At 43.6% G+C, this 27,052-nt stretch overlaps 2 protein-coding genes across 2 annotated transcripts in view; both read left to right on the forward strand.

The window, feature by feature from the left end:
• The window catches only part of LOC308102960 (retinol dehydrogenase 8-like), a 14,994-nt gene extending 2,260 nt beyond the window's left edge, over window positions 1–12,734 (forward strand). The window contains exons 2-6 of the mRNA XM_080452812.1: window positions 8,690–8,851; window positions 10,067–10,246; window positions 10,746–10,839; window positions 11,975–12,158; window positions 12,366–12,734. Coding sequence (XP_080308938.1) covers window positions 8,690–8,851; window positions 10,067–10,246; window positions 10,746–10,839; window positions 11,975–12,158; window positions 12,366–12,593 — 848 coding nt within the window. The 3' untranslated portion in view covers window positions 12,594–12,734. The remainder of the gene's footprint in view (window positions 1–8,689; window positions 8,852–10,066; window positions 10,247–10,745; window positions 10,840–11,974; window positions 12,159–12,365) is intronic.
• Window positions 12,735–15,758: 3,024 nt separating this feature from the next.
• palb2 (partner and localizer of BRCA2) lies at window positions 15,759–26,913 on the forward strand. The gene is made up of 13 exons (XM_080457287.1): window positions 15,759–16,024; window positions 16,501–16,560; window positions 16,941–17,145; window positions 17,721–19,331; window positions 20,388–20,998; window positions 21,213–22,064; window positions 22,626–22,787; window positions 23,059–23,141; window positions 23,742–23,894; window positions 24,474–24,590; window positions 25,156–25,243; window positions 25,392–25,615; window positions 26,281–26,913. The coding sequence occupies exons 1-13, from the start codon at window positions 15,968–15,970 to the stop codon at window positions 26,573–26,575; spliced, it is 4,518 nt and encodes a 1,505-aa protein (XP_080313413.1). The 5' UTR covers window positions 15,759–15,967; the 3' UTR covers window positions 26,576–26,913.
• Window positions 26,914–27,052: the final 139 nt, after the last annotated feature.

Here is a 27,052-nt window from a genome sequence, read left to right on the forward strand (position 1 = left end):
TCGGTAGGTGTCAAAATCCCAGCCAATCAGGAGAAAGTACCCATTTTTAAGCTTAATTTGTATAGTGTTCCAGTTAAAATTTTGTCTGCTCATTTCTTAGTGTCATCACTTCCAATTTCACTTGTTTAATCTATATCCTGATTGAGTTCTCTGTCCTGGTTGGATAAAATTGGAAATGAAACTACAAAAAAAATAAAAAAAACTACAAAATACATTTTCTGTTTTATAAAGAGCTGGAGAGACATGGAGACTCTTTATATGGACAGGACACTCTATAGTAACGAGCACTATCAGAACATAGACCCATTTACTTACCCTACCTTTAAAGGGCAAGACCACTTTGGTAGAGGTTTGGGTTGTATAGTTTGCCTACCTTGCCTAGAAATTGAGAATTTAAAATATGCTCCTCATTGACTTGGTAAAACAGCTCTCAAAGTCACTCTTTTAGCACATAAACGAACACAAACAAAGTTGATTCAGACAATATATCACAAAACCCAGTACTGTTAGTTTTTTTTTAAATAAAAATGTTAACTTACTGTTGATTTTGCTATTTTCATTAGGAAGAAAACCCAATCTTTAAATAGTAAAATCAACAGGAAGTTAAAGTTTTTATTTAAAAAAGTATTGGGTTTGGTGATGCTCTATATTGTCTGAATCAGCTTTGTTTGTGTTAGTTTATATGCCTTTGAGAGCTGTTTCACCGTACAATTTAAGTCAATGAGGAGCATATTTATTTTGAATCATCAATTTCTAATCAATGGAGCAATTATTTTAGCTTTCTTGTCCACCCTTGGAGTTACATCATGGCAAGGTACAGTAACTACACAACCCAAACCTCTACCAAAGTGGTCTCGCCCCCTTTAAGGGTGGTGAGTGATGTTTCAGATGAGTCGCGGGCGTGCAGAACAAGATGACACCAGGAAGCATCACACGACAAGTTCTGAAGTTTATTACACACATAGAGAATATGTATACAGTATTGGACACATGACGTGACCAGAAGATATGAGACAAGGAAAATAACAAAATTAGTATAGGAATAGAACATGCATCTCACACTGATCACACATGTCAGTATATCTGATAAAGTACGTACTGTAGTTCGGTATTTCTCAAACGTTTTCATGTCAAGGACCCCCAAATTGACACTTATTAGCCCGCGGACCCCCATTTGAAAAGCTATACCAGGGATCCCCATAAGAGAAGATTTTTTACGGCTCTATATAATATATATATATATATATATATATATATATATATATATATATATATATATACATATATATAGCAGTGATTCTCAACCATTTTAATTTCAAAGACCCCCAGTTTGACATGCATTAGGCTACGGACCCCCATTTAATGACATTTCTATCTCTTGGACCCCAATTTATATTGTAAAATCTATGTTAATGTAACTCTGAGAGTGTACAAATGGAACCTGGTTACATTTGGTTACAGACCCATAAGGGTAACATTTGGTTCCTAATCTATCATTTAGCTGGGGACCCCCTGGAGTTCCCTAAAGGACCCCTGGGGGTCCCCGGACCCCACTTTGAAAACCAATGCTGTAGTTGATTATCATGGTGTCAAATGTATCGGTATGTGTGTACAGATGTATGTACTGGGTCAAGCAGATAAAGGTCAGTGTAATCATAACACTGTCTATTTACAGTAAACATTGCCAGTGGGTGTGCATCGTGTAAATGTAAAGAGTATTAAAGTGCATTACATGCTATAGTGTAGCCTACTGTATGTTATAACGCCCACACAGTGTGTGATCTATGCAAAACGTGTCAAATCCACCGGCAGCAGCCTTAACATACATAAGTACACAATGGTTATATGGTTGTCATCCCAGCTTAACCTGCAGTGTTATACAGACCCTGTCGCTATATGTAACAGCCCTGAGGAGGCTGCTTATACCTGCCTTTACCAGGCAGGCCCTGTCCTGGATGCAGTGGTGTAAAGTAACTAAGTACATTTACTCAAGTACTGCACTTAAAGGGATACTTCACTTTCGGGCCAGGGACACATTTAAAAAAAATATTAAAAATAAATGAAAAAAGTTATGGAAAATTCATGGCCCCCTCACGACACGCAGTGTCCTACTAATGTGTGAGGGGGCCATGAATTTTCCATAACTTTTTTCATTTATTTTTAATATTTTTTTTAAATGTGTCCCCGGCCCGAAAGTGAAGTATCCCTTTAAGTACAATTTTGAGGTATTTTTTTACTTTACTGGAGTATTTCCAATTTTCAGTACTTTTACTTCTACTCCACTACATCACAGAGGCAAATTTACTCCACTACAATTATTTGAAGACTTTCGTTACTAGTTACTTTGTAGATTTTGATTATTATTACAAAACATACAGTAACCACTTCAGCCCTATATACATTTGGCCATTTGAAAATAGAAGATCTACAAGCTCACAATGCGTCGCATTGTGAGCTTGTAGATCTGCTAATTTCCAATGATTTTTTTTTAAACTTGTGAAAACATGGCACATTCTGCATAACGAGTACTTTTACTTTTGGTACTTTAAGTACATTTTGATGCCAATACTTTTGTACTTTTACTCAAGTACATTTTTAATTCCGGATTTTCTACATTGTAGAGTATTTCTACATTGCAGTATTGATACTTTTACTGAAGTAAAAAATTTGAGTACGTTTTCCACCACTGCTTATACCTGCCTTTGCCAAGCAGGGCCTGCCCTGGATGGCAGATTGGCCTAGTGGTCATATACTATACAGAGAGATGGGTTGACTTGGGACTGGGGAGTCTAGGGAGGGATGGCTATTCCTGGACGAGTCAGGTGAGTGAGTTAGTGGAGCGCCAGGCTAATGCTAAAATAGGCTGATTTCTTGTAGTAGAGCTTATTTAAGACCAGAGAGCGTCTGAAAGCCACTTATGGTTTAGGGTTATGTTTACTGTGGCATTTCTCAATGAAGGCAGTATAGTCTACCAAATCATTTTAGTATAGTGCATTGACTGACTGCCCTTAAAAGGGATAGTTCACCCAAATAAAATCATTTTTTCTATCGATTAGTCACCCCATGGAGACTTGAATTGATGGATATTTTTTAGTTTTTGTCGCATTCCTAAGCCAATAATTTGATGACCAGTGGACCGGTAGGTAGCGGTTCCGGTAGGAGACACAAAGGAGACTCTTTGTGTCTCCTACCGGAACCGCTGCCGGGCATCAAATTATTGGCTTAAGAATGCGACAAAAACTAAAAAATATCCATGAATTCAAGTCTCTAATGAACTATCACACTGTCTGTCTGTCTGTCTGTCTGTCTGTCTGTCTGCAGTATCTATAAATCTATAAGTTTCTATGCATTGTCTCTAATACTGTACTAGCCTACTACTCTCACACTTCCATCTTTGCGTTTTCGTTCTGCTCTGCTGTTCTCTCCCTGACCTCTTACCCATTTTCTCCTGCTCCTACAGAACAGCATGCATGCACACACACACACACACACACACACACACACACACACACACACACACACACACACACACACACACACACACACACACACACACACACACACACACACACACACACACACACACACACACACACACACACACACTAAACTATCGTCCAGGAAGGAAATTCCCACCTCAACCCCACCACCACAGGGACATTCTACAGATACACAGCAAACATATACAAACATAACGAGGCACCACACACTATATATCATCTCTGACGGGTGGAAATCTCATATGTCCAAAGATTTTGCTTTTCAGGATTCAAATTAAAAAATAGCAAAAGCAGCAGATCTATAAGCTCAAAACACAGTTTCGAGCTTGTAGATCTGCTATTTTGTATGCTTTTGTGTAGTATGATCAATGATCGTTAATTTAGGAAAAAACTCAAAAGGTTAGAATATGGAGATAAGAGGTTTCTGCCCGACGGCAACGATCTGATGTGTGTATGTATGTACTGTATGTCTATGCAGTGGTGTAGTAAGTACATTTACTCAAGTACTGTACTTAAGTACAATTTTGAGGTATCTTTTACTTTACTGGAGTATTTCCATTTTTTTGTACTTTTACTCCACTACAATTTGAAAACTTTAGTTACTAGTTGCTTTGTAGATTTTGATTATCATTACAAAACATACATTAACCATTTCGGCCATTTGAAAATAGCCGACATCTACAAGCTCACTTTCTTTTTTATACATTTGAAAACTTGTGAAATGGGACATTCTGCATAATGAGTACTTTAAGTACATTTTGATACCAATACTTTGGTACTTTTACTCAAGTGCATTTTGATTCCGGTAACGGCAGTATTGATATTTTTTACTTAAGTAAAACATGTGAGTACTTTTCCCACCAGTGCACGCCTGTGTGCATTGAGTGCACCCACAGGCAGTGAGGAGAGCCAGTGAACTCTGTCTGACCCTAACACTACAGATGGTGATATCTGTCTTTTTTTAACCCTTAGCTAACCAGTCACGTTGATTAAAGCTGCACCATGCAACTCTCCTCTTCTACCCCGGATTTGAACCCGATTTCTTGCGCAAGGGCTGAAATGTTTTACCACTGAGCTAATATAGAGCCTGCCTGCTTGCTCAGGGGATACATCTTGACCATTAGGTCAACACTCGTAAAATTGTGTCGCAGATCAAGCCCTTTCCATAGATTTCATAGATAGCGTCATAGATTTAGTTTGACAGCACTGTCATCAAATTCATGTTTTTCTTTATTTGTTTACACATTATCTTTACTATTAATATGTTGGATTCATGTTAATGTGTATTTTCAGACATTTAACCACAAACCTTATCAATACTTACTAAACTTGACCGTTGGCTCTGTACTCTGTACTTGGTGTGTTTTTTTGGTTCCCTAGTCTAGTCTATACCGAATATCTTCGCCGAAAATAGCCGATCTACAAGCTCACAACGCCTCGCGCTGCGAGGCGTTGTGAGCTTGTAGATCGGCTATTTTCGGCTAAAGTTCTCCCAGAATAGGGATGCTGGGGTTCAAGTGGTTAATGTAAAAAAAATAAAAAAAATAACGTTCCATCACAAAAAGATTTAGCGGCCCCCCCTGTAGTAACTTGAGGACCCCCCTAGGCCCTAGGGATCCTGGACCCCCTGTTGAAGACCCGTGGCATATGCAAACGGCCATTATTCTTTTGTTTCTCATGCACATTGCATACAGACCGGTGTTTTTGGAATGCAGACCTCTCATTCTGAATGAGCTTTGACCTGATACAGTACAAGTGTTAGCTATAGGCTACTCCAGTGGTTCTCAAAGAGGGATCAGGGGACCCCCAGGGGTCCTTGGGGGGCGGGTACCAGGGGGTCCGCAGCAAAATGAGTTATTACAGCATCACTCGTCATTTTAGCCACTTTAACCATATTTTATACGTTGGCTGTTCAAAAATAGCAGATCTACAAGCTCATAGCGCTTGCAGATCTATGAGCTTGTAGATCTGCTATTTTTGAAATATTTTGAAGATGTGTGCAACTCTTTGAATATATAGGCTACTGTATAAAAAGTAGGAGTTGAAAAAAAAAAAAAAAGTTAGCACATCCAAGATTTCAAATCAATGGAGGACAAAGTACTCACATTTCCACTTAAAAAAAAAAGAATTATTGGCACACACCAATAAACGAACGCTTACGTGTTTCAGCTCTATGCCTTCATCTGATGAAGGCTCATAGCTGAAACGCATAAAGAAAGTGGAAATGTGAGTACTTTGTCCTCCATTGAATTGAAATTTTGGATGTGCTACCTTTTTGGATTTTTTTCAATTCCTACGTTTTATATGTATACTGGATTTTGGGTCTAACGCTCCACTGAGAAAACCCATTGTTGATGCGCAACCTCTTTTTCTTATTTACTTTGAATAAAATGTATTCAAGATTTGTGTCACAAATGTTCGCTTAAAAATATGTATTTAATACATATTTTTAAGCGAACATTTGTAACACAAATGGTCTGTTCCACAGCACAAATGTTCGCTTAAAAATATGTATTTAATACATATTTTTAAGCGAACATTTGTAACACAAATGGTCTGTTCCACAGCACAAATGTTTAAATTTGCTTAAAAAGCGAACATTACATTTGTAACACAAATCTTTGCTTCTGGGGGGTCCCTGGCACAAACGCTTTTCAAATACTCAGCAATTTGGGGGTTTCCTTGTCTTGAAAAGGTTTGAGAAGCACTGAGTCTACTCCCACTGCCTTTCTAAGGTGAAGCTGGGAACAGTAAAACATGAAAAGACAGTTTTCATCATCCTCTTTGTCTCTAAAGCCCTTCATCTCAGCCTGTCTCTACAGGTTGAGTCTGGACTCTGTACAGAGAAGAGGCTCTGTTGCCACAGCACACACTCATCAACACAGATAACACAACTTTCACTGTCTTCCTGTGCGTGTGTGTGTGCGTGCGTGCGTGAGTGTGTGTGCGCGTGCGTGCGTGCGTGTGGTGTGTGCGTGTGTGTGCGTGTGTGCGTGCGTGCGTCAAGTCACCAGGTGTGCCTTAGGATTTTGTGAAGACCAACCACACATTATTATTGCCATATATCATCTCTGTCGGGTGGAAACCTCATATGCCCAAAACTGTTACTTTTCAGGATTCAAATTCAAACACATAAAAAGTAGCAGATCTACAAGCGCCTCGTTTCGAAACTACTTTTGATACTTTTTGTGTGACGCTGTAGTGTGATCAAGTAGGACGCTAATTTACGGGGGAAAAACGCAAAAAGTTAAAATATGGAGATAAGAGGTTTCTTTTCCGACAGCAACGATATAAAACTATTCAAACAGAATGAATGAATAATCAAGTACAGTACAAGTACAATTTTGAGGTATTTTTACTTTACTGGAGTGTAGCCAATTTTCAGTATTTTTGCTTCTACTCCACTACATCTCAGAGGCAAATATTGTACTTTTACTACAATTATTTGAAAGTTTTAGTTACTAGTTACTTGTAGATTTGGATTATTATTACAAAACATACAATACCCATTTCAGCCCTATGTACATTTCGGCCATTTGAAAATAGCCGATCTACAAGCTCACAATGCGTCGCGATGCACTGTGAGCTTGTAGATCTGCTATTTTCAAAGGATTTTTATCCATTTGAAAACTTGTTAAACTTCTGAATAACGAGTACTTTTACTTTTTTACTTTTTGATACCAATACTTTTGTGCTTTTACTCAAGTACATTTTGAATACCGGACTTTTAGAGTATTTCTACAGTACATTGCGGTATTGATACTTTTACTTTTTTTTTTTTTACTATTTTTCCACCACTGACACACACACCTGACACACACACACACACACACACACACACACACACTCACACAAAGTTATGAAAAAGTATGTCCACAAAGGCATGCTGACCTCCACTGTGAGTCATCGCCTGTCTATCGTCTACTGTTTTGTCTAGTTTTCAATCTGTGCCTCTGCCCTTCGTCACTCACTTCTTTTTCACTCCGTCGGCCTCTGCCCTTCGTCTTTCACTGTCATTCTTCCCCTTCTCCCTTCTCTGTCTCTCTCCCTCTCTCTTGCCTCCTACTCTCCTTCTCATTCTATTCTCCACTCTATTTCGCTCCCACTCTTTTGCTTTATACACCTCGATCTTCTCTCCTCGTTCAGGCGATATCTCTGAGGAGGCCCTGTATGATTCTTGATTTTGGACAAAATAAAAATGAACAATTTCTTATCACGTTAATCATTGTGAGCTTGTCGATCGGCTATTTTCACCATGAATACACATAATATGTGCATCTTCAGATTTTGACTTACCCATTGGTGTGCTTTGGGCTGAACATTTTTGAAAACCACTGCTCTATACAATTTAGGCATTTAGCAGACACTCTTAATCCAGAGCGACTTACAGTAACATGAGGTAAAACATCAAATGCATAGAGATAGTCATCTATGATCATAGGTAAACCAAGAACCTATCATCAGTCTAAACTGTATATCAACAAAAAATAAATAAGCTGTACATTAAAACTATACAAACTATAGGATGCCACGTGGCATCTGTCTACATAACATGCTATCTGAATTACATTTTAGCCTTTGCATAAGCCTGCAAGTTCGTCAAGGCTAGGGCAAGTGCTACGGCAATGTGTCTATATGTCTTCATCTCCTCTCCCCTTGTGTCTCCAGCCATAGCCACCATGTCTCTATAATGTCTCCTTGATGTCCTCTCCCCATGTGTCTCCAGTTATAGCCACCATGCTGCTCTATAATGTCTCCAGGGGCGTCGTTAGGGGGGGGGCTTCGGTGGCTATAGCCACCAATGTTTTATCCAAAGCCACCAATAATTTAAAAAAAAAAATATATATATATATATTTTTTTAATTATATATCTATAACCCTAACCTAACCCTACCCCTAACCCTAAAACCGAAATAAAGTAACAAAAAAATGGGAAAAAATGACCCAAATCCACCCAAAAAGGACCCAAATCCGCAAATAAGGACCCAAAACCCGAATCTTCACGCGAGCACAAAGCGCGCGCGCGGGGGGGACACATGCACGTGCACGTGCACGCTAAGCTCCCAACCTAGTAGAGACCTAGCAACGCCTCTGAATGTCTCCTTGATGTCCTCTCCCCGTGTGTCTCCAGTCATAGCCACCATGTCTCTATAATGTCTCCTTGATGTCCTTTCTCCTTGTGTCTCCAGTCATAGCCACCATGCGGAACCTGAACCGTAAGGACAAGCTGGTGGAGGCGGCGGGGGACACGTACGGGAAGACGCTCTCTCTGGCCGTGCTGGACGTCTGCAACGACGAGTCCGTCAAAGCGTGTATCAACGGCATCAAGGACAGACACGTGGACGTCCTCAGTAAGAAATCAAAGATGTAACATCTTAACCCCATTGAAATCGGGAAAGCATCTGTGTCATTTTAGATTTTATACTGTATATACAGTATAGCAACATAGGTTTTTCTGATAATTCTTAGGATTTAGAACAGTGGTTAGAACAGTGGTTTTAAAAAATAGCAGATATACAAGCTCACAGTTATATGTTTGAAAATATATGAACATGTTTCAACATGGTAATTATTATTACCATGTTGATGTCAGGACCGCTTTACGGCCCTCACATCCAGTTTAACAAATACAGGTCAAGAGACCCAAAACGCCAAAGCCTGGTGTGAGGAGATGCTTCGCGGCCCTCACATTTAGGCCCCATCCGAGGTTGGTCCAGACAGAGTCCATAACTCATCATCGTCCAAAAACATTTTGACTGTCATCCCATCTAAATAATCAATTTCCTCCTCATCCTTTAATGATGTGGTTGGAAGATTAACATAATTTTGATCATTGTCCACCTTATATTGTTCCAATTCTTCTCTTTCTACCTGCCTGGCCTAATTATAGCTCTGCACACACGTCATGCGAAGTCCGGCCTCTCTGGCCTCTCCTCTCCTCTCGGCTCCTCTCCTCCCTCCCCACTTTTCTTTGCGGCCCTAACCTCTAGTCACATCCTCCCAACCTCCCAACCTCGGTCATATGATAAAGAGGTCAGTGTATCTGGTTGCTATGGCAACCTGCCAGATCAGGCTGAGGGTCTGATAGGCGAATCAGAGAATCAATCAAACCGAGAGTCCGATCACTGATCGAGGTGGGGTAAGATGCCTAAAACATAGCCATAGCTCTGATCAACAGTCTGTGACGGGTCTTGGAGGCATGTGGAGTGATCCTGTGCTTGCGAATCCCTGACGAACTTCGGAGCTTTTGTCAATTATATAGTAGTAAGATAAGATGATTATATGACAATTATGCAAAACAAAAAATAATAGAGATTATTTATCTCAAATAATTGCGATTAGGCGATTATGTAATAATTGTGACAGGCCAAGGAATTAGGAATGACAAAATAAAAACCAAAAAGGTATTGCCTGCTCAAAGATTCATGATAAGGCATGTACTGTATCACCTTTTAAAAAGGCCAATACATAAGTGATCATGGCTTTAATTGTTTATAACTTATTTTGGAATCAATGTTGAATCCACATCCTCCCTCAACATCTTCTTCTCTTCCTTCCTGAACCAGTCAACAATGCAGGTATCGGTCTGGTGGGTCCACTGGAGAGCATCCCCATAGAGGAGATGAAGGGAGTGTTTGAGACCAACTTTTTCGGCGTGATCCGCATGATCAAGGAGGTGATGCCCGACATGAAGAAGAGGAGAGGGGGTCACATCATAGTGGTCAGCAGTGTCATGGGACTGCAAGGTATCACATCAAACTATATTTATAGAGCACATGTACATACAACCAGAGATTGAAGTGCTGCACAGAAAGAACAAAACATCAGAACATGAAAAGAATCAATATTCTTATATGAGCCTACAGTATATGAGCCTATGTGAGCCGTCGAAGGCACCAGACATACATAATGCATGGATAAAAACAAGAAATAAACAAACATTAGCAAACATGCTCAAGGTTAAAGGCTAAGGGTTGCTGAAAAGCAAGGGTAAAGAAGTGGGTTTTGAGCCGGGATTTGAAAACCTCAGTATACTAAGAATTGCACTTGTCTATTCTGGAGGAAATAAAAACATGAATAGGTATGGTGGGTTCAGAGGTCGTGGGACCCAGAGAGAGAACGTTGTGAAAACTTGTGATTGAAGTTGTGATTGAAGAAGTTTGTTGGTCAGAATGTTTTGCTAACACACACACAGGTGCAAATCAGATTGATGGAAGCATAAATAATATCACATGTGTCTTCCAGGTGTGGTGTTCAATGATGTCTATGCAGCGTCTAAGTTTGCGATGGAAGGCTTCTGTGAGTGTCTGGCTGTGCAGCTGTTGAAGTTCAACGTCACGTGAGTGTCCCTGTGTCTCTCTAGGATGATGACTGTTATTCTTTAACCGTGTGAACCCCACTGATTACAGATTACTTGCATTGGTTGCTTTTACTAATGAGCCAGATAGTTTTTTAGGTATTTTTTCTTGCCTTATTTTCTTCCTTCTAAGCACAATCATTCCCTCTCCAGTTTGCAATCTCTTCATATTTCTTTAATTTATCTTCCCTTACATACTTCAGCCTTCAGCGAATACATCTCATAACATGACAGCCATGAACAATGAACGATGCACAATAAATAAACAAATTATTTCAGAGTACACGACAAATTACATTTACACTATTCTAAACCCCACTGTCCTTTCTGCCCTTGTTAGATGTTTGAATGTTTGTACGTTGGAAGTCAGCTTAACTGACACCTCCAGGCTGTTCCATTGGGTAGCCCCAATGTACAGTGGTGTAAAGTAACTAAGTACATTTACTCAAGTACTGTACTTAAATACAATTTTGAGGTACTTTTACTTTACTGGAGTATTTCCAATTGTCTATACTTTTACTTCATCTCGGAGGCAAATATTGTACTTTTAGTCCACTACAATTATTTGAAAATTTTAGTTACTAGTTACATTGCAGATATAAATTATTACATTATAAAACAAACATTAACCACTTTAGCCTTATTTTATACTAACGCTATTTGAAAATAGCCGATCTACAAGCTCACAACGCGTCGCATCGCGACACGTTGTGAGTGTGTAGATCTGCTATTTTCAAACATTTTTGTACTTTTACTTTTGGTACTTTAAGTACATTTTGATACCAATATTTTGTACTTTTACTCAAGTACATTTTTTATTCCGGGTTCTAACAGAGTACTTACTTTGAAGTATTGACACTTTTACTTAAGTAAAACATTTGAGTACTTTTTCCACCACTGCCAATGTATGCAAATTTGCCCTTCAACGCTAGACCCGCTACATTTCAGAAGGCACACATCTGCAACACTGGCTCTGGTTTACAGGTTGTGAGTAGTCCCTAACCAGGTCAGTGTCCTGTGTGTGTGTGTGTGTGTGTGTGTGTGTGTGTGTGTGTGTGTGTGTGTGTGTGTGTGTGTGTGTGTGTGTGTGTGTGTGTGTGCGTGTCTCTCTCCTCAGTCTGTCTATGATTGAGCCGGGTCCGGTGCACACAGAGTTCGAGGCTAAGATGGTGGAGGAGGTGAAGAAGAGGGAGTGGCCCGGAGCGGACGCAGACACCGTGCACTACTTCAAGAACGTCTACCTTCCCTCATCCATCGACATCTTCAATGCGCTGGGCCAAACGCCGGACGACATCGCCAGAGTAAGTTCACAAGCAGAGTCGTTTGTGTCTGTTTAGTCCAGAAAATGTTTGGACATTATGAATAATTCTGATCCCTAGCACAAAACATTTTCAGATGAGGGTCCACAGCCAAAAACATATCAATTTAGGGGTCCTTGACTTGAAAAAGTGTGAGAACCACTGAGGTAAACAATGAACTCTGTTATCTTCCCGTTCTCTCTACAACAGTGCACCAAGAAAGTGATCGAGGCGAGCAGCCCGCGTTTCCGCAACCTGACCAACCCGATGTACACGCCCATCGTGGCCATGAAGTACGCCGACGAGACGGGCGGCCTGTCCGTCCACGCCTTCTACCACATGCTGTTCAACATGGGCACGCTCATGCACGTCAGCATGACCGCCATGAAGTACCTGACCTGTGGATGTCTGAGGAGCAGAACCATCTCCCCTAACTAGACCAAGGGTTCCCAAACTAATCGTATTTGAATTGGGGACCCCCCAAAATCGTTTTTGAATTGGGGATCCCCCAAAATAATCATATTTGAAATAATCATATTTGAACTGGGGACCCCACACCCTGACAACTAAGCACTTGGAATTGTAGGAGTTGAGGCATTACATTTAGTTTGACTCGGTTCCAGAGATAAACGTTGTGAAAATAGCCGATCTACAAGCGGCGTTCTGAGCTTGTAGATCGGCTATTTTCACAAATGTTTGCCTCTTTCTTGCATAACATTTGACAATTTGGCTTTTGATGCTTTTGTGTGACGCTGTAGTATGATCAAGTAGGGTGTTAATTTACAAAAAAACACAAAGTTAAAAGATGGAGATAAGATGTTTCTACCTGTCAGTGATGACATACTTATGTGTATGGATTCAGGATCATGACGGCCACACAGACACTACCTCAGCTTCAGTTGTCCCAGGAGCAGGGGAAGCTACAAATACAATACACACGTAACACGCTACCATAAGTAAAGTATTTGGTATACTTGTACCTGCCAATGAGTACAGAAGGATGGAAGAGCTACAGCCACCCCCCCCCCCCCCCCCCCCCCCCCCCCACACACACACACACACACACACACACACACACACACACACACACACACACACACACACACACACACACACACAGTGAAGTATTCATTCAGGTTTGTAATGGAAGTCCTCCCTATCTCGATCTCCTCTCGACATTCTGAAAAGTGCTATAGCTAATGACTACATGAATACCAGACCTGAGTCAACTTCGACAACATTTGAAATACTTTGTCATTTCCCATTTAAACGGTTTATGAAAAATCCCTGTTGATGGATTATGCTTGACTCTGAGCCCACCTGGGGTGCAGGTGCCAAACTATTGGTGATTGTACTGCTGAGAGGCTGTGTTGTAGACTGCAGCTCTGTTGCATCACATGAGCTCAACCAAATCTAGGATAACTTGATATATTAGATCGTATCTAACTGAAAGATACGTCCTATATACCCCTGACTGCATGTAGCCTATATCTGTATATGTACTGTAAGTGAGTTGTTGTTTTTTAATACTAAAGAATGTAATGAAGTGACCATTTTGTCATTAAAAGGAATATTATTCTAACCACTTGGAAGTTTGTTCTTTGTGTGTGTGTGTGTGTGTGTGTGTGTGTGTGTGTGTGTGTGTGTGTGTGTGTGTGTGTGTGTGTGTGTGTGTGTGTGTGTGTGTGTGTGTGTGTGTGTGTGTGTGTGTGTATGTGGTTGGGGATGGGGGGTCCCCCGGGGTTTCATAAACTGTGAACCGTGACCATGGCCAGGTCAGGATAGTGCTGAATTGATGGTAGGTGGCATCTAGATTGTTAGTCAGGTTAGTCAGTCAGGACAACGTGGTTGGTGAGGTGAAACGCATTGATTCTTCTAAGTAATGACACTTCTTCACCTACCAGCCCAGTGGCCACAAACATAAACAAATATGTAGCCTCATAGCAGGACTAATACTAGGCCTAAAAAAAAAGAATTCACCCCTGGCCTTGTGTGACAGCTGATGGAGCCCTATGTTTTCTCTAATACTGGTGCTAATACTAATACTGTGTTTATTTCATTGTATGCTAATGTGATCTCTGTTTATATTTCATTGTTTTGTTTTTTTATTTTAACCTGTACAGCACTTTGGTCTGGTCATGTTAAATGTGCTACATATTAATAAAGTTTGAGTTGAGTTTATTTTCTGACCTCATTTTCTGCAGCATTAAGTTGCTTTGCTGCCACCTACTGGAGATACTTTAAAGAAAACCAAACAGGTTGATGCACTAACTACTATCGATTCTATTCTACATCCACTGACTCTCATTACATTAAAAAATAAATAAATAAACTACCATCTGCATCTCATTACATTAATAATAAACTACCATCTGCATACACTGACTCTCACTCCATTCAAAATAAATAAACTAAAACTACCATCTGCATCTCATTACATTATAATAATAATGATAAACTACCATCTGCATCCACACGTCTCTAGCTCTCTCATCATCTCATTTAGCCATGGTTCACATGACGCTTTGGTATGACAGTCATGTTTCAGGGCTACATCTCATTCACTCTTTTATTTTTATTTGATTACTCTGACCTTCATGTCAACTCTCTACCTCTCAGAGTCAGTGTTGTTGTGATCAAAGTGAACATACTTATGTGTGTGTTCAACTTGGAACTCCACTCAATCATCACAGTTTAATAGCCATGGATCACACGACGGTCATCTGTCATGACCGTCATGGATGAACTTCATAGTGTTTGCACTTTCTCCATTTACAACCCGTATACCTACATAAATGTTCAAATTTCAAATATAAAGTGCTTACCTCATGGCTACGGATGTTGCAATTATGTTCAGGCCCTCAGAAGTACCCGTATTTTCCGTATTGTTCAATAAAAAGCATTTTAATCCGATCGATGGCCATTTTCTACGTATTTTCTCCATGTTATGCTTTCTACTACGCGACCCTATCGGTTGCAAGATGTACTGCACTGCTACATTATAAAACTCTATGAGAAAATGACCACCAATCGGATTAAAATGATTTTTATTGAAAAAAAACGGAAGATACTTCTGAGGGCCTGAACATAATTGTAACATCCGATTCCGTGTCCATGGGGTAAGCACTTTATATTTGAAATATGAACGTTTATGTAGATGTAGGGACCAAAAAGGGAGAAGGTGCAAACACTATGTTGAAGACCCTATTGAGTTCATCCTAGCCATGGTTCACATGACGCTTGTAGGGCTAAGTTCATCCATGACACGACGATCATGGTATGACAGACACTGACAGTCATGTTTCAGCAGGGCTACTACAAACATAACATGTAGCTATATCAAAGCTATAGCAAATTAATTTAAATTAAGACTCAAGAGCTTAGTGTTATTATAGGATATGTGCGTGTTTAACGTGTCAGACTCACATGCATCATATTCATACACAGCTCCCACTCCGATCGTTTTTTCAGAGTTTTACTACTCACGTCTGAGAAGTGAAGTCGCGGGAGTTTGGACATGAATCGAACGTCGCATCATCGAACGATGAAAACAAACTTTCAACGTGGACAGACCATAGAGTGAAAAATAAGGATAGACAGACCTCAGCCTGTATGATATGTACTTATTATTTATGTCATCTCTCCAGAGGGAACAAACACTTCATGTTACTGTTAGATAACGTTAATGTTTAATAGATAGAGAAATCATGCTGCTTGACTTGAGGTAGTATTTATGTCCATCGTGTGTAAACTTTAGAAGGTGATGATGTGTATGTAATGTAATGTAATGTAACCATAACTATTACCAGAGGATGCAGAAAAATGTGAGACCTACACTACCCTCAGTGCCCTGTGATGACAAGGAGAAGGTGGGTGGTTATTATGTTATGTTATGTTATGTTATGTTATGTTGTGTTGTGTTGTGTTGTGTTGTGTTGTGTTGTCATGGACATCATCATGGACAGACCAGATGCATAGCTTTGCTTGAGTGTTTTAGCACAAGTGTACATTTTTGGGAACACCTGACATACATGCATAGGAGGCTTTTTCTAAATAGATTAGAATGGCTATTATAATAATAATTAACAAAAAATAAAAAATGCTAAATAAAAATCAGACACAATACATAAACTATAAAACAAAGACAACATAATCATACCAATAATCGAGTCATTAATTGCTTGGGATTTTTGCTTGTACCCCACTTTGAGAACCACTGGTACATTTACGACTGAGTGTCAAGGATCTATAATGTCTTTATTCTCTTAAAGCCAAACAGTAGTACTGTGTACTGACATCTGCATATAATACTGTATTGTGTTGTTGTACACTCACACCATTACAGCTGCGCAGGAAGCTGGCACTGCTGCAGAGAGAGTACTCCAGAACTGTGCAGAGACTAAAGGTACGTGTGCGTGTGCGTGCATGTGCATGAAAGAGAGGGGTTGGTTGTTATATTATATGTTGTTGTTGACCCATATAGAGGTTAAAATGTAATTTAGATAGCATTTTATTTAGACAGATGCCAGCCAGGTTCATTTGTTGATCTGGCATGCTATAGTTTGTATAGTTTAAATGTAGAGATTATAATTGTTTGGATATTATACTGTTTACAATGATGATTTTTGGTTCTTGGTTTACCTATGATCCTAGATTACTATCTCTATGCATTTCATGTATTACCTTGTGTTTACCATGCTCACTGTAAATCGCTCTGGATTAAGAGCGTCTGCTAAATGCCTAAATTGTAATTTTCTCCAACATTGTTCTCTCTCTCCCACACAGCGTGCAGAGCGCAGCGAGGCCCAGAGGAAGCATCATGTACCCAGCAGCAGCACCACAGAGCACAACCTCAGTGACCAGTGTGACCCGACGGGAACGCCGGGGTCATCATCGGGTCCCAAGCCCGTCGCTCACACTGTTCTGGTGGAGACGGCCTGCGGGGGGACAGTTCCCCCACCCACACCTCAGGGACACAGACACACTGGAGGTACTCTCACACGTTGCACACCCTAGTTCATACATTCAATCAGTAGCTATGTTTAGCTAACAGGAGGCAATGATTAGATAGAAGATACATGTTGATATGATATATAGACATATTAACATCATCATAGGTAATAATGTCTTCACATAAACCAATGGTTCTCAGCCTTTTCAGGCCGCAACCCCTCAAAATAATCATATTTAAGCGGTTAAGCTCTATTTTATTGTTTATTGTTTATTACGGATCCCCATTAGTCCTCAACACTGAAGACTACTCTTCCTGGGGTCTTCACAATCAAATTAAAACATAATACAAAGGAATTCTACCATTACATAGTTAAAACTAAACTAAACTAAACAACAAAAATTACCCTATTTTTTATACTTTGTCATACAATGGTTTCATGCAAAAATAGACAATCTACAAGCTCACAACGCATCACATTTCTACGCTTTGTGAGCTTGTAGATCAGGTATTTTCTGTATAAACCTTTTTTTGTTTTGCCTATAATGACATGCCCAGAAATAGGAACACCAGCTTGAAAGTGGTTCATTGAATTCCTGCCATGTTCTCTCTAGGTCCTGTGGAGTCTCAGAACGGCCTCACCATCTCAGCGGTGAACCTTCCACTCCTGTCTGATGACGCCGTCGTGTTCCCTCTGACCCCTGACCCCGGCGGCGTGGGCGTGGACCCGGGCGTGGCCAGGGGCGGCGGTTACAGGTCAAGCCCCGCCCTGCGCCTCAGGTCTCGTAGCAGCCGCCTGCGCTGGGAGAAAAGATGGAGGGAGGACAACAACAGCGAGGACGGACTGGAGCCCAGCGGAAAGGCGGCCGGGGCGGCCGGAGGAGACGGAGAGGAGGAGGACAGAGGAGGGAGGACAGGAGGAGGAGGAGAGGCAGAGGAGGAGGTGAACGATTCAGAGTCCGAGTCTCCCTCGCTGCTGCTCACACACTGGAACACAGCCGGACACGGTGGGGAGGCGGAGAGGGAGCAGAGGGAAACAGCCACTGAGTCAGGGGGGGAAGAAGGGAGGAACAACAGAGGGAGGGATGGACCCTCCTCTCTGCTGGTCACACACTGGAGCCCAGACACACGTGGAGAAGATGAAGAGAGTCAGAGAGGTATGGAGGGAAAAGAGAGAACGGTAGGAGGAGGAAGGATCGGGAGGATGTTGTCCTCCAGAGAAGGAGAGAGGAGGAATGTCGGGGTGCAGGAGGAGAACACGGGTAAAGGTATCCACCAAAACAGAGGGGAGGAAAAAAAAACGGAGGAAGACGAGCGGACGGATAGCAGCACTGTCCTGGGGAGGAGCTGTGGAGAGGAGGAGGTGGGAGGAGGAGAAGAGGGCCGGGGTCTCCTCCTACAGGACTCCTGCACCCTGGTGGAGGGCCTGCTGTTCCCGGTGGAGTACTACGTGCGGACCACCCGGCGCATGTCGTCCTCCCGCAGCCACCCGGACCTGCAGGCCGTCATACACTACCAGCTCAGCCCCGGGCGCCGGACCCCCCGGGGCAGGGGGCGGGGCAGAGGAGGACGGGCCAAGCGCGCCCTGCACGCTGCTCATCAGTACGGCAGCCGGACAGACGGTCTGAACGCCTCGCCCGCGTTTGTAGACGATCGCTCATCATCGCCTCTGGAACCTGCAGCGGGGGACAGAAGGAGCTCCGGTGACGTGAGTGTAAGTCAAACGTCCGCCGGGTCGTCATCGTCCAGCGTCCCGTGCACCTCCTCTGCCCCCGTCAGAGGCAGAGGAGGGAGGAGAAGAGGGCGTGGCAGAGGGCGGGGCAGAGGGAAACGGCCCAGCTTTGGGCGCTCCGTCAGTCTAGATGGAGCTACCCCCCGTCTGCCTGATCACCACCTCCTCCTCCCACCACCACCACCATCACCACCACCACCCAGCCCATCATCTCTCCTCCCTCCTCCTCCCTTACAGCCTTCCTCCTCCACAGTCGACGGGCCAGAGGAGGAGGAGTGCCACCTCGTCTCCCAAGCAGCTTCGGCAGCAGCTCTGGTGGTTCCGTGGCGGTCCCAGTCTCCTCCTGTCACCCTGAGCCCAGCTGACCAACAGCCTCCCTGTGGGGTTGACCAGCCCAAGCAGGACCCTCCTGCCTCTGGACGTGTGGAGAAGATCTACCCTATCTTCACAAAGACTCGTCCTGCGAATGAGCAAACCCCACAGCTCAATAGAGGTGTGTGTGTGTGTGTGTGTGTGTGTGTGTGTGTGTGTGTGTGTGTGTGTGTGTGTGTGTGTGTGTGTGTGTGTGTGTGTGTGTGTGTGTGTGTGTGTGTGTGTGTGTGTGTGTGTGTGTGTGTGTGTGTGTGTGTGTGTGTGTGTGTGTGTGTGTGTGTGTGTCTAGAGAGAGACTGTGACTGGATAGCAGACACAGTGGGATAGATTTGTTGACGAAATTGTAAATATATTTAGTCATAGTTTTAGTCATCATAGCTTAGTTTTTATTTCGTTTTAGTTTTCGGCAGTGAAAAAAGGTAGTCGAACATAGTCGACAAAATACTCTACTGCCACTGCATGCACTCTTCACAACATTACCTGTTGTTTTCCTCTATCATTCTCCCATTCTCTCCATTGTGCTTTTCTCCCTTCTTGGTCCCCTTATGCAGATGTTTTGTTATTTAGATTTATTTAGCTTGACCACAAAATGTTAAGAGGGTTATATTTAGACAGCATGTTGTTCACACAGATGCTAGATTTGGTTTCTTTAAATCACTACATTGCACTACATTGTCGTTTGTTAACTAGAGTTCATGCCGTTTACTTTCGTTTGGCAGTTGTAAGTTACCTCTGGATAAGAGTGTCTGTTAATAGACCTGAGGCCGATTCTAAAAACACCTTCTAAATCCTAACAGTTTTCAGAAAAAAAACGTTTATTATATATCGTCTCTGTCGGGTGGAAACCTCATATGTTCCTAAACTGTTACTTTTCAGGATTCACATTAAAAAGTAGCAGATCTACAAGCTCAAAACACGTGGCTTCATGCCACGTTTCGAGCCTGTAGATCTGCTACTTTTGATGCTTTTGTGTGACGATGTAGTAAGGATCAAGTTGGGCGTTAATTTACGGAAAAACACAAAAAGTAAAAATGTGAAGATAAGAGGTTTCCCGCCCCGACAGCAACGATATGTAGTTTACAGCAAAATCTAAAATGACACGGATGCTTTCCCATATTGAATGTGTTAAATGCCTTGTAAATTATAAATTGTCATTTTCTTTTCCTCTTCCGTGTAGCGAGCTGGTGGTCTCTGCTCCTTCCTCCCCAACCCTCTCCGCTGCCTCCTCCTCCTCTCTCCCCTCTTCTCCCTCTGGGCCCAGGGGGGCTCCTCAAAAAGGTCAAAGGTCTGGCGACCTTTGACCTCCAGCAGGACTTCCACCTCCCCGACGAGCAGTTCGCCTCCCTCAAGCTGCACAAGCTGCGGCGGGCCACGGCCACCGAGGCCTTCTCCTCGCCGTCCTACAACACACGCAACGGCGTGCGGCGGCGCTACTGTACCGGCGATCAACCACCGACGCCTCTCGCCCTCCCACTGAGCCCTACTCCCCCGGTCACAGCAGACCCTCCCGATACCGGCGATGGAGGAAGACGCCGGTCGACGGCGCAGCAGCAGCGGTCCGTGGTGGACCTCCAACGCTCGCCTTCGTTCTCCCCTATACTTCATTTTACAGACCACCGCCACGCAACAACAACAGCAAATCTGTCAGACAACAACGTGGTGACGGGAGATTCTTCTGACGGCTCGGCAGAAGAACTTCCTAGAGTGATCCAGTCTTTGCACATCTCAACAGGGGAAGTGAAGGATTGTCCTCCCAGTCGCAGTGAGGGGGCCGTCGTCCATTCAGAGGTAGGCCTGTCACAATTATTACATAATCGTCTAATCGCAATTATTTTGAGAAAATCGCAATATGTCAATAATTTCTTTATACGTTTAAGTTATTTGTCATCTCCCCTTTGCAATTTTTGATTAGGAAGCCGAAAAGGCAAACAAATTAAAGTTGTATTCATTCAAATTAAAGTTGTATGAAGAAGTCCATCTAACAAGAGTCTCTTGTGAACAGCCTCCACAACAACAGGTACGGTGTGAAGAAGACCCTGCCCAGACATGGAAAGACTCTGACCGTCCACAGGAGGAGGCTCCTGAACCCGACCATCTGAACCTGAGCCGTCTCACCAAAGATACTTCTTCTCCTCAGTGTCTGATGGTAGACGGGTCAGGAGGAGATTCTCCGACGCTACACGGACATCCCGTTGAACGTGCGCCACCTAGTGACCACTACCACCACCACCACGCACCATCCCAGCTCCTACTGAGCCCCTCTCTGGCCTCCCCGCCTTGGGGGGGAACGGCCGGTCCCCCCAGCCTTCCCTTACCATCACTGGGGCCGACCCCTCCTCCTCCTCCCTTGGCCCCCGGACTCCCCCCGTTCAGGGGGGAGTCCGGGGGCCAAGAGGGGAGGAGGAGGGATCTGATGCCCCCACCACCCCTCATCTCATCCCCCTCCGCCCTCCCCCTGCTCAGCCCCTTCTCCACCCAGACGCGCTCCCCTCCACCTCTCTCCTCCCCCCCCGGTCCCTCTTTAAATCACCTCCTCCCTGCCCCGACTCCTCCGTCACCCCAACGCAGCCCCTCTTCTTCTTCCTCCTCCTCCTCTCCCGGCTGCTGCACGCCTGTCAGTCAGGTCCAGGTGTCGTCGTGTCGCCTGCCGGCGGCCTCCACCAATCAGTGCCAGAGGGTCGCGGCGCCAACCAGCAGCCCACCTGTGACCGGTAGCAACCAACCACAGGGCAGTATGGGAACGGTCCCTGCGGTCGTCACCTCAGACGGGGGAGCAGTCGGACACAGACGGGACGAGGAGAGAAGCCAGGGATCGTCGGAGCACCGTGTCATGACATGCACACACACACTGAAGGTGACATAATGACACACAAGATATCAGAATCAGAATCAGCTTTATTGTCATTGTTATTTTCCATAGAAAAAAAGGATGGGATGTAAAGATTTTTTAATAAATATTTGAAGTTTTTCAGAAAACTTAGGTCAAGATTTAGAAGGCATTTTTTGAATCGGCCTCAGGTCTAAATGGATTGAGGTGCAAAATGTCAGTGCGTGTCGACCGCATAATCCACATAAAGTAGGCTGACACTGGTATAATCCGCAAGTAGGTCCATGAGGAAGGGAAAGGAAAAAAAGTCAAGTCACTTGTCCCTGGTATAATCCACAGGTAGGTTCAAGGAAGAGCTAAGATCTGAGACCAGCCTGACAGCACCGCCTGTCATCAGACTGCTGAACAAAGCTCATGCTCAATGACTACAAAATATATTCTGACAAAGCAGCCTTTTTTTTATTATAAAAAATTTGTACTGCAAAAAGGCTTGTTAACTGCTTACTAACTACTACACAATGTAATACATACATAACATAATGTATCCATTTCAGGTTGTGTGATGATGTGTATTATTTATTTGTGCAGACCCCTGCAGGGGGTCCCCTGGTGGATGCGTGCTGTGTGTGGAGAGGAGGACCCCCAGGAGAGGAGGAGTGTGTGGCGGTGGCAGGGAAGTGGGCGGTGTGCGTGTGGGAGCAGACCTCCACAGCTGACTGGAGCATGACCAACACCTGGACATTTTGTGAGGTGAGTGTGTGTGTGTGTGTGTGTGTGTGTGTGTGTGTGTGTGTGCAAGTTCGATGCTCGCCACCAGTTGGCCTCCCGGTTCCTCACCCAGTCCAAATGTCCCTGAGCAAGGCAATTTAACCACTTTAACTCTGGCATCCATCCCTATTTTGGGCATGTCATCATTATGGGCCTGAGTGAGTGAGGTAGAGATTGACATTTATACACATGTTACACGTGAGAGCCTCAAGAGGAATCTGTTTGATGTTTTTCTTGTCTTCTTTTCGTTCAGCCTGTGATCAGCGTGTTCGCTGTGCCTGATGCTGCCAGCCTGCTCTGTGTGGCTCTGGGTCAGCTGGAGATCAGAGAAGTCAGGTGAGAATAAATACTACAACTTGCAATGCATTTAGCAGTACTCTTATCCAGAGCGACTTACAGTAAACAAGGTAATAATTATTAATCACATAAATGGAATGTATATAGTGCCTCAAGAAACTAGGAGGATGCTAGGTAAACAATGAACCTAGCATTTGTCTAAACAACAACATGCCATCTAAATAACATTCTGTTCATTGGAACTATAACGATACCAGGTAAATAATGAATGTAGCGCCTCTATAAATAACATGACATCTAAATCACATTCTAGTCTCCACTTTAACTGCCTGGTGTCCCTATTTTGGGGCATTATAGGCAAAAAGAAAATGAGCTATTTCCGCTAGTCGTTGTACGATGAAGTATATAGGGCTTGAGTGTTTAAACAATCAGTCTACAAAGCTTTGGCTATTCAACAGTGTGTGTGTGTGTGTGTGTGTGTGTGTGTGTGTGTGTGTGTGTGTGTGTGTGTGTGTGTGTGTGTGTGTGTGTGTGTGTGTGTGTGTGTGTGTGTGTGTGTGTGTGTGTGTGTGTGTGTGTGTGTGTGTGTGTGTGTGTGTGTGTGTGTGTGTGTGTGTGTGTGTGTGTGTGTGTGTGCAGGATGCTGTCATGCTCCGGCCTTTCCCAGACGCTGCTGTGCGAGGGTGTGGTCCACAGTGTTGTGGGCGTGGCTAACTCCAGAGTGGTTAGCTCCTCCCCCTCCGCCACGGGTTCCACGCTGAAGCTGTTTCACTTTTCAGAGGACGGCAGCAGGTACAGAAACACACTGGCGACCAGTGTCTCACTTTTAGCTTTAATGGCTTACTTCTACACGTGCAAATTTTACTGGGGACCGACCCCCTGGAACCCCCTCAAGGACCACAGGGGGTCTCCGGACTCCACTTTGAGAAGCACTGGTTTAGATTTCACTTAAAACTACATTTCTATCAATTTTATTCAATTCAACAGGGCTTTATTGGCATGAGAGAACATACTTTCTCATGCCATTTTTTTTTTTAAATGTACAATTAAATGGGAATACCGAGGTCATTTGGTGTAAACAGTGTAGGGATACACACATTAGACATCCTTCTCCTGCACATCTCACACATGTTGCTGCTGTGTTTGCACCTCGGTGTACTTCACCCAGCAGAGATTTTTTTTTTTCATTAGTCATGTTTCCAAACTACTTGGGTGATTGTACTCTGTGAAGTATGTGTCTCTGATGTCTTGGTACAGTGGGCAAGTGGTTAGGAAGTGTAGCTCAGTTTCTACCTCATTTTGTGTTATTTCTATCTGTACCTGTCTCTCTCCCTCTCTCTCTCTCTCTCTCTCTGTCTCCATCTTCCTCAGTGAACCAGCCTCTCAGCCTCTTGTTGCTCCTGGTGTGTGTGTTGGGACCCTGGCTACGGTGGACGGACTTTCAGACGCTCTGATTGGCTCGGCCGATGGGGGCCATCTTTTCCTCTGGTAAGCGAGGTGAAAAGGAGAGCAGCAAGTGTGTGTGCAGCTCAGACAGCCTGGCCTCTTTAGCTGCTATCGATGGCTAGGAAACATGGATTAAAGTTCTCAGTCGCCACTTTTGGGTGTTTGGTCGAGTGGCTGACCTGCCTATGTAATTTATTTTCAATGAGAGGCGGGCGATTATTTGGGAGGCGCGGAGAAGTTGAGGGGTGGCGGTCCCGTGAAATTTTCGCGCTCATGCTCGTATGTGCACGCGCCCGCAGGCGGCAAGAGCTGGATTCTCTTTGGTCAGCTTTTTTCCCCCCTGCTACGCGCAGGAGGACAAAACAACAATGATCGCTGCGCTTATCCGAGTGAGATTTTTTTCTATCTTCAAATGCAAGACATACAGTAACACAGAAGAAATGCACTACAAAAAACACAAAACAAAATACAACAAAACAAAATAAACCCTAACATCTGCCCACCCGCCCGTGCACCAGCCTGAGGGGAGAAAGATAGACTTGTAAGCAAAAAATTTAAAATTATAATTAAGTTCTAACAAAATGATGTGTTTGTGTTCTTGTCAAAGGAACCTGCATACCGGTCAGCTGTTACGGCGGATTTCCCTGGGACAGACTCTGTCAAACACAGTCTGTCTTAATGGCTACTCCCACTCCGTAAGTGTGTGTGTGTGTGTGTGTGTGTGTGTGTGTGTGTGTGTGTGTGTCTGTGTGTGTGTGTGTGTGTGTGGCGTGCGCGTCTGTTAGTGTCTTGTGCGATGTCATTTTGAGTTGATTTTGAGCTGATTTTAGTGTGTGTGTGTAGGGAGTGTTATTTGTCTTGTTGCAGCACCAGTTGCTGAACTCGATGGAGGAGGTGTCAGACGGAGAGGGAGGGGGTGTGGTCTGTGCAGAGGAGGATGAGGAGGAGAGGGGGAAGAAGAGGAAGAAGAAGAAGACTGTGCTGTTTTCTGTGGTTGCTGTGAACCCCCTCACCGGCAAATCACTGGTGGCCACGCAGCTGTACCAACCTGAGGCATGGTCTGGGAGGTGAGACTGGGTTTAGTGTGCGTGTGCACACGTGTGCGTGCCACAACAAGACACACGTGTGTTTTCGTCCACCCATACATGTACGGAGGAACCGATTCCAAATAGTCAGGTACTGGTGTAGGCTACCCGTAAAAATGAAGTAATGTCAAACAGTAAAATCCTAATTGTATAAGTCAGTGATTCTCAACCTGTGTAGTCAGGACCCCCAGGGTGGTCCCCACATGTTTTTTGTTTTTTTGGGGGGGGGTCCCTAGATTCAATATGATTATTTCGGGGGGTCCCCAATTCAAATATGATTATTTTGGGGGGTCACGGTCTGAAAAGGTTGAGAACCACTGGTATAAGTAAGTGTCCAGTCTTTTTTCTATGAAGCTTTAACTGCTACTGCTTTCCATCGTGTTGTCATGGAATAAATGTATGTGAGATTATTCTTATTCATTACATTTATTAAAGTTGACGATTATTGATGTAACGTTAGTTTACAGGGACAATTGCATTTGGTTAATTTAAACCAGTATTTTCAGGACAAAAGATTAGTTTTTTATTTTTTAAATAACCTCACAACTTATTTCCTCCTCCTTCTTTTTTTACCATTATGGAAACGATGGTTCAACGATAAGAACAAGAATCGACTGTTTCCGTCTCTTCTTCTGTCCCGTGTGCAGGCTGTGCGAGGCAGACGTCATGGGCTCCGGCGTGGTGGGCCTGAGCCAGAACGGCTGTGTGTGTGTGTGGGAGCTGGGGGTCCGTGGCCATGGTGGTGGTGGTGGGGGTCCCGGCAGCAGCAGGAATTCCCACCTAGTCTGGGCTCCTGAGGGGGACGGCTGGCAGCTGGCCCGCTGGGGACGGCAGAACACGCTGCTCACCGGACACCACAACGGAGACCTGACTCTGTACCGTTACCGCTACGCTGACAACCCCACCGCCACTACAACAAACCATGATGCACCTCCATGTTGACACCTTGGAGATCTACACTAAGGACCACTAACCACTTGAACCCTAGCATCCCTATACTGGGTGGGGACAACATTAGCTGAAAATAGGTGAAAAGGTTTGGTGAAAAGTTTGGTCCAAGTACAGAGCTGACCCCGGTCAAGTTTAACACATTGAAACCTTATACACGTCTATGATTGAAACAGGGAACGCATCTCTGTCATTTTCAGATTTCTATGGGCTATTCAAAAATAGCAGACATACAAGCACACGCACCAAGTGCTGCGCTATGAGCTTGTAGATCTGCTATTCTTTGAATATATATATTTTTAAAGCAAACATTTGTAACTCAAATCTTTGCTTCTGGGGGATTCTACAAATGTCTTCTAAATCCTAACTTTTTTTTTTTTTTAACTGCTTAAACAAAAATATATATCTGGCCGTGGACCCCCATCTCAAAATATTTTGTTCCAGGGGGACCCCCAGAAGTTGTAACAGAGT

Source organism: Gymnoscopelus braueri (genome assembly GCF_963280865.1).
Source record: "Gymnoscopelus braueri genome assembly, chromosome: 2".
Classification (NCBI taxonomy): Eukaryota; Metazoa; Chordata; class Actinopteri; order Myctophiformes; family Myctophidae; genus Gymnoscopelus; species Gymnoscopelus braueri.

Excerpts from the sequence above, each read along its gene's own strand:
- palb2 (XM_080457287.1), top strand. The coding sequence starts at position 15,968 with ATGCAGAAAAATGTGAGACCTACACTACCCTCAGTGCCCTGTGATGAC. Across the intron at positions 16,561-16,940 it reads GAACTGTGCAGAGACTAAAG|CGTGCAGAGCGCAGCGAGGC; the intron begins GTACGTGTGCGT and ends TCTCCCACACAG. Across the intron at positions 20,999-21,212 it reads GGGCCGTCGTCCATTCAGAG|CCTCCACAACAACAGGTACG; the intron begins GTAGGCCTGTCA and ends TCTTGTGAACAG.